Source organism: Phoca vitulina, unplaced genomic scaffold (assembly GCF_004348235.1).
Source record: "Phoca vitulina isolate PV1807 unplaced genomic scaffold, GSC_HSeal_1.0 scaffold23, whole genome shotgun sequence".
NCBI lineage: Eukaryota > Metazoa > Chordata > Mammalia > Carnivora > Phocidae > Phoca > Phoca vitulina.
The window spans coordinates 15222132-15229540 of NW_022589726.1; the positions used below are offsets into that span (position 1 = coordinate 15222132).

General features: G+C 45.4%; 1 protein-coding gene across 2 annotated transcripts in view; it reads left to right on the plus strand.

The window, feature by feature from the left end:
• The first annotated feature begins 5295 nt into the window (after positions 1-5295).
• Positions 5296-7409, plus strand: part of PTGES3 (prostaglandin E synthase 3) — a 25069-nt gene continuing 22955 nt past the window's right edge. The window contains exon 1 of one of the 2 annotated variants that reach the window (XM_032420616.1): positions 5296-6415. In XM_032420616.1, the coding sequence (XP_032276507.1) occupies positions 6414-6415 (2 nt within the window). In that variant the 5' untranslated portion in view covers positions 5296-6413. The remainder of the gene's footprint in view (positions 6416-7409) is intronic. The other variant, XM_032420617.1, reaches the window with a different exon arrangement.

Below are 7409 nucleotides of genomic sequence, written 5' to 3' on the forward strand. Positions count from 1 at the left end.
CTGCTTGTGTTTCCTCTCTCGCTGTGTCTCTCTCTCTCTGTCAAATAAATAAATAAAATCTTAAAAAAACAAAAACAAACAAAAAAAAATTTTATTTTTATTTTTAAAATATTTTATTTATTTTATTTGAGAGAGAGAGAGAGTGCATGTGCATGTGCATGTGCAACCAGGGGCAGGGGCAGGAGGAGAGGGAGAGAACCTCAAGCAGGCTCCATGCTGAGCATGGAGCCGAATGAGGGGCTTGATCTCATGATCCTGAGATCATGAAGGCAGACGCTTAACCACCTGAGCCACCCAGGTGCCCCGGATGGTATTTTTTTTTAAGATTTTATTTGAGTGAGAGAGAGAGAGCATGAGCAGGGAGGAGGGGCAGAGGGAGAGGGACAAGCAGGCTCCCCACTGAGCAGGGAGTCTAACGAGGGGCTCGATCCCAGGACCCTGAGATCATGACCTGAGCCAAAGGCAGAGGCTTAACTGACTGAGCCACCCAGGTGCCTCGAAATGGTTTTTTTTTTTTTTTAAAGATTTTTAAATTTGTTTTAGAGAGAGACAGTGTGGTGGAGGGGGTAGAGGGAGAGTCTTAAGCACGACCCTGAGATCATGACTGGATTTGAAACTGAGTCAGATGCTTAACCAACTGCACCACCCAGGCACCCCCAAATGGTATTTTATAGCCCTTATCTCCTAGAAAAGAGACCATTAAAAGAATTTCAGGTGAACAACTAAAAAATCAGAAAAAAAGAAGGTCCCCTTAACTTTGAAACTAATCCTATTTCTCCATTATTCCATATTCCTGCAAGATGCTGAACAAAATGGTGTTAATATTCCTCCAAAATCTAATGTCTAATGTATATGTATATGTAACCTTTTTCTGGTCACTTCCTACCATATACAATGGAAAGAGCACAATGAAGTATTATGGCAAACAGAGTTACCCAAGAACTATATACTACCTTCCCTTGCCTGAAGACCATGAAATTAAAAGAAAACTTTATTACCTGATTTCTTCTGATTCCAGAGAATATTGCTAATTTACATAGAAATAAGCATATAGCACTCATATCACTTGTTTTATAGTCTCATTTTCTATACTATGAACTCTAGGTATGTATATACTGTAAGGTGATATTTGGGAAAGAATATCATTTTTATTTATTTTTTTTAAGATTTTATTTGACAGAGAGAGACACATCAAGAGAGGGAACACAAGCAGGGGGAGTGGGAGAGGGAGAAGCAGGCTTCCCGCCGAGCAGGGAGCCCGATGTGGGGCTCGATCCCAGGACCCTGGGACCATGACCTGAGCTGGAGGCAGACGCTTAACAACTGAGCCACCCAGGTGCCCCTAGAATATCATTTTTTTTAGGATTTTATTTATTTGACAGAGAGAGACTAATTTAAAAAAAATTAGTAAAAGCAGCACAAAAACAATTTGTCAATTATAATTGTAGCATAAATCTTCTCCCTGGTATTTTTTTTAAGATTTTAAGTTATCTCCACACCCAATGTAGGGCTTGAGCTCACAACCCTGAGACAGAGTCAGGTTCTCTATCAAGTGAGCCTGCCAGGCACCCCTCCCTGATATTTGTCTGAGGACTGAGTTTAAATGTGGGTCCAGGGGCGCCTGGGTGGCTCAGTCGTTAAGCGTCTGTCTTCGGCTCAGGTCATGATCCCAGGGTCCTGGGATCGAGCCCCACATTGGGCTCCCTGCTCCGCAGGAAGCCTGCTTCTCCTCTCCCACTCCTCCTGCTTGTGTTCCCTCTCTCACTGTGTCTCTCTCTGTCAAATAAATAAAATCTTTAAAAAAAAAAATAAATGTGGGTCCATAGACACTAATAGCAAAAGAGAACTTTATAGATTAACATGAGCATTAAAAAAATTATAACAGGTGAGAACAGTCAGTTTTATGAGGGAATTTTTTTTTTTAAAGATTGTAGTTATTTATTTATTTGACAGAAAGCACAAGCAGGAGGAGCTGGAGAGGGAGAAGCAGACTCCCTGCTGAGCTCGATCCTGGGACTCCAGAATCATGACCTGAACTGAAAGCAGATGCTTAACCAACTGAGCCACCCAGGCACCCCAGAGATTTTCTAATAAGAACTTAGGTTGTTGGGGCGCCTGGGTGGCTCAGTTGGTTGGGCGACTGCCTTCGGCTCAGGTCATGATCTCAGGGTCCTGGGATCGAGCCCCGCATTGGGCTCCCTGCTCAGCGGGAAGCCTGCTTCTCCCTTTTCCACTCCCCCTGCTTGTGTTCCCTCTCTCACTGTCTCTCTCTCTCTGTCAAATAAATAAATAAAATCTTAAAAAAAAAAAAAAAGAACTTAGGTTGTTAATTTTGTATTCATACGGCAAATAAAGGGAAGGAGGCAAAGTAGGAATCTGTTCTAGATATAGGGAATAAGAAACTGGGTCATAAAGTTTAAGGGAGACATCATCACCTAGCTAAATATCACATACAGCAACTTAAATTACTTTATGTTCTCTGATACCATCATCTTCCCACAGTTTGGAATCATACCCTATCAGTCTGGTTTGGCAGTAATGGGAAGGGTTAAAAACAACCATGTCTCATGTTGAGCTTTTTCCTATTCTGAGTTTTGCTACCAGTCTAACTGCGGGCTGACAAAAGCATGAAGAGCTCTAGGAGAAGGAAGAGCCTTTAAAAAGCTAATCTACCTTTTATTTATTTATTTATTAAGATTTTATTTATTTATTTGACAGAAAGAGACATAGCAAAAGAAGGAACACAAGCAGGGGGAGTGGGAGAGGGAGAAGCCCGCTTCCCGCCAAGCAGGAAGCCTGACGCGGGGCTTGATCCCAGGACCCTGGGATCATGACCTGAGCTGGAGGCAGATGCTTAACGACTGAGCCACCCAGGCGCCCCTAGAATATCATTTTTAGAGAATTTAAATATATTTCATTTTTTTAAATTAAGTAGGCTCCATGCCCAATGTGGGGCTTGAACTCATGACCCTGAAATCAAGAGTCGCATGCCTCACTGACTAAGGCAGCCACGCACCCCCAAATATATTTCATTTTAAAAGGTAGATTAGCTGGGCGCCTGGGTGGCTCAGTCAGATTTTCTTTTCTCTTAGGGGATTGTTAGGATTAAACCTGTGAAATGGGATCTAATACTTGCCAAGTATTTTTTAGTTTCTGTCACTTCAGGTTGCAGATTTCTCTCCCAAAAGCCCTGACACTATAATTATACACATTTGAACCTAGATTTTGCCCACTACTAGAAACAGAACTTGTTAGGGAGTTTGAAAAAGAAATCTGGCACAATTTGGGTCGCTACCCGCTAATAGTTGATATAACATGTAAAAGCATGGATAAACCTTATTACAAAGGGTGAGGAAGCCATTTCCAGACCTACACTAACATGAGATCCCTTGAAATATATCCAATAAGGATAGTTAAAAAAATATGAATTAGGCAGGATACAATGGGCCTTAATTTTCAAAATTTTTTGTGTGTGAAAAGCAGTTTTTCCCATAGCACTTCTTTTGATAAGGAAATTGCCAGTTATTTGAGGTTGCAGTCTTCTAAAAGCTATCTTCAATTCAGTTCTTCTATTTTTCACTTCATCTTATATGTTACCAAATTTATCTAGAACACAAGTGTTACTCCCCTCCAAAAAAACTTCAACACCTTTCCATTGTCAGAGAAATAAGTTTAAAACAACCTGATATTCAGTACCACCATTTTTTGGTTATGACCTACCTTCTAAATTTTATCTTGAATTATTTTCCTACACTCTGGGCTAGCCCAGGCCAGGGGTTGGCAAACTATAGCCCACAGACTAAATCCAGCAGACTACCAATTTCTGGATGGCCGTCAAGTGATTTTTACATTCTTTCTTTTTTTTTTTTTAAGATTTTATTTATTTGAGAGAGAGAGCACAAGTGGGAGGAGAGGGAGAAGGAGGCTCCCTGCTCAGCAGGGAGCCCGATGTGGGGCTCAATCCCAGGACCCTGGGATTACAACCTGAGCCAAAGGCAGACGCTTAACCAACTGAGCCACCCAAGAGCCCCTATTTTTTTTAAAGATTATTTTATTTATTTTTTAGAGGGGGCAGGGAGAGTGCAGGAGCCAGGGCAGGGGGAGAGGGAAAGGGGGAGAGAATCTCAAGCAGACTTCCTGCTGAGCATGGAGCTGAGACAAGGCTAGATTCCAGGACCCTGAGATCATGACCTGAGCCAAAATCAAGAATCAGATCCTTAACCGACTGAACCACCCAGGTGCCCCAATTTTTACATTTTCAAAAGGTTGGAAAAGAATATCTTGGGCCATCTGAATATAAGAAATTCAAATTTCAGCATTCTTAGTTTCCTTTTTTTTGAACACAGCCACTCATTTGTTTACATATTTTTATGGTTTATTTCATGTTACAATAGCAGTTCAGAAGGTGCAACAGAGACCTTGTAACTTACCTGACTCTTTACGGTAAGTCAGCCAACCCCTGACCTAGATACTCTTCTCTCTCTCTTCACCTATCAAGATTCCTCCTTGAAATTCCTCCCATTCATTCCTGCTGTCACCTTTAGGAGGCTGTCAAAGAAGAGTTCTCAAAAAATTTAAAAACATAATTCTCGTACAAATATAAAATTAACATAAGCCAAATATTTATTTAACTCATTGATGGAACTAGTAAGATGGTAAAGCCGGTTTCAGGAGCATTTAAAGAACTAGGTATTTATAGACATAAAAATAAAGAGAATAAGGCTGCAGGTTAAAACTGGCTAGTGTTCTACAGAGAAATAATACTATAACTTTGGGGTTAGCTTTTTTATCACTCAGAAATTTTGAGCTCTAAGTATATTATAAATAGCAAAGTCAAACATAGGTACCTTCTCCTAGAGAACAATCCTTGGGGAGGCAGGTTAAACCATGTCCCAGTATGAACTGAAAGGTCATCCCTCCACTCCTTGCTTTATTTCCGTGTTAGGGACTAATTTTTCTTAACAAGGCCTGACCTAATCCTTCCAGTCAATATCGACCTCTCCTTTTATTCTCCCATTACTTTTTGTACTTCCGTTATAGCACTCTATCTTGATTTGTGTATTTTGTTTTCCCCAATAGGCAGTAGGCTCCTTAAAATCATAGTATTTGAAAGCTGGGATTTAACACGCCTTTCAAACGAAGCATAGTGTCCAATGTCCCTAGTTCCCATTACCTGCCTTGCTCAGCATAGACCACTAGGTCCTTAATGTTAATACTTAGCCAATACTTTGCAAAATGTCTGAGAACACTTCAACTTCCTTCGTGTTCCAGCTAGCGGTGCACTGGTGTATTTGTCCCTTACTCCACTGTTAAGTGGCCTTCTAGAGTAGGCAGTACTGTTTTCGTTCTCTTGGTTACTACCCCTCATTAGAGCCTAACCAAGTCCAAGGCACAAAGCAGCAATTCCAGAGATAATGGTTGAAAACAGAGGGGAAACTCCTCCCCCAATAAATGCGTTTGGAGACACCGAGTGTCCCGGTCTCTCCATTCTCACAAACCTGGACTCTCGACTTAAATAACCTCCCTGTCTCACCCACAGCAGTAATTATCTCAAAGCAGGGGCAAATGCCCGCCCCAAATGGCAAACGTTCCTCCTCAACCAAAGACCTCAAATTTCCGCTGCCTCTGGAGGGGGTCTCCAAACTTCAGAAAAATGGCCAGGTGCCCCCAGGCCTTCGATTCTGAAGTTAGCCTCTTTCCGCAAATATCACCAGCACAGGCTTTTCACATCTTTTTGCGGGGGAACGTTTCCTCAGTGGACTGGTTTTACTCCCTCGATAGTAACCAAGCCGTTTCACTTTTCAAGCCTCCCCACTCTGCGTCCCTCCGCCTCAGCGTTCCTCCTGCTGTCAACACAGCCGTTTCTCCGGGAGACGGCCCGACCCGCGTGGCCGGGCGGTTAGGTGGCCAACGGTTTTCTAACGCGAGGGGGGAGCGCGGGAGGAGAGGCGGGAACGAGTCGGACCCGAGTGAGCCGACGCAGGGCGGGGCCAGCGCCGGGAAGGATCGCGAAGGAGCTGGGAGGCCCCGCCCTTTCCGTAGATATCTCTAGAAAACCGCGCAGGAGCCCGAAAACAAAGAGTGCGCACGCGCGGCGGCAGGGCCCGGGCATTTTGCTGCGTCACCAGCCGCCGCCCGGCCTCACCACCCCTCGCTCGCACGCACGCACGTTCATTCTCCGTCCTCGCGCCCCTTTTCCTACACTTTCCTCTTCTCCCCGACCGGAGGAGCCGCTCTCTCCGCGCAGTGCATTCTGGGGACCCAGGTCGAGCCCGCCGTCGGCTGAGGGTAGCGAGAAGAGGCCGCGACCGGGAAGAAAACGCCGAGTCGCCACCGGAGAAGAGTCGACTGCCCAGCAGCTGCCGCCGGAGAGGCCCGCCCACCCGTTCGCCCGTCCCCCTGCCCCGTTCACGATGTGAGTGCGACACCCGGCCGAGGGAAGGTCGTCCCGGAGGGAGGCCGAGGCCGCGCAGGGGGCTGCCGGGAAGCTGCCCTCACCCCTCCCCCGCTTTCGGCCCCCTCGGCTTTCTCCCCTCGGTGGCGGCAGTCGCTCTTTCTTGTGGGAGGTCCAGTATCCATGTTCCGGTTACCGTTGGCGGGTGGAGGACATTTTTCCTCCAGATGTCCTCTTTCCCCACCTCTGAACCGTCCCTCGGCTTCCCCGCGCCGCAAATCCCACTTTTCCTCCTTCGCCAGGCCGGGTTACTCTAACTCCGTAACTTAGCCTTAGGCCTTCCTCTCCTGTGAGTTTTTTGCCATGCGGGCGCCCTGGAGGCGCGGACCCTCTTAGATAGACACTTGGCTTTTTTGGGTGGTCTGATTCTGCGGCTCCGTGATGTTGGGACCAGGCCCTGGGACAAGTGCACCTGTGGTGAGTGCTCCCCGAAGGCTGGCTGGCGGTGCTCCACGTAGAGCACCACGCGGCCTTCCGCCGTGAGCGACAGGTACTGCTAGGCAACTGCAGGGAGGTCATACCGTCACCACAACTTCTTTCTCTCCGGGATCGTGATTTCTTGGGAATGGGTCTTTCCAGGCCTCCTCCTAACTCCAGTCTTTTGATGGGAATGAAGGTTGCCAAAACTCAACCTTGTCCCAGGCCGCGAGGAGTTAGTATTGAGCAGGTAGTTCGCACGTGTCGAGTGGAAAGATACTTGGGGACGTTTTCTGTGTTCTACATTAAACTTGAGGTGAGGTTTCATTATCCTTTTTAAATTAACGGTGAAATAGGTACGTAACTGCCTTCTTGTTGTCTTTGAGAGCTTAAATTTGTTTACGTTGAGGTGACAGTTTTTTGGTTTTTGTTTTTTAACAATTTAGTTGATTATGGTAAAGAAAAAAACCATAGTGATTTTTTAAAAAGATTTTATTTATTTGACAGAGAGACACAGCGAGAGAGGGAACACAAGCAG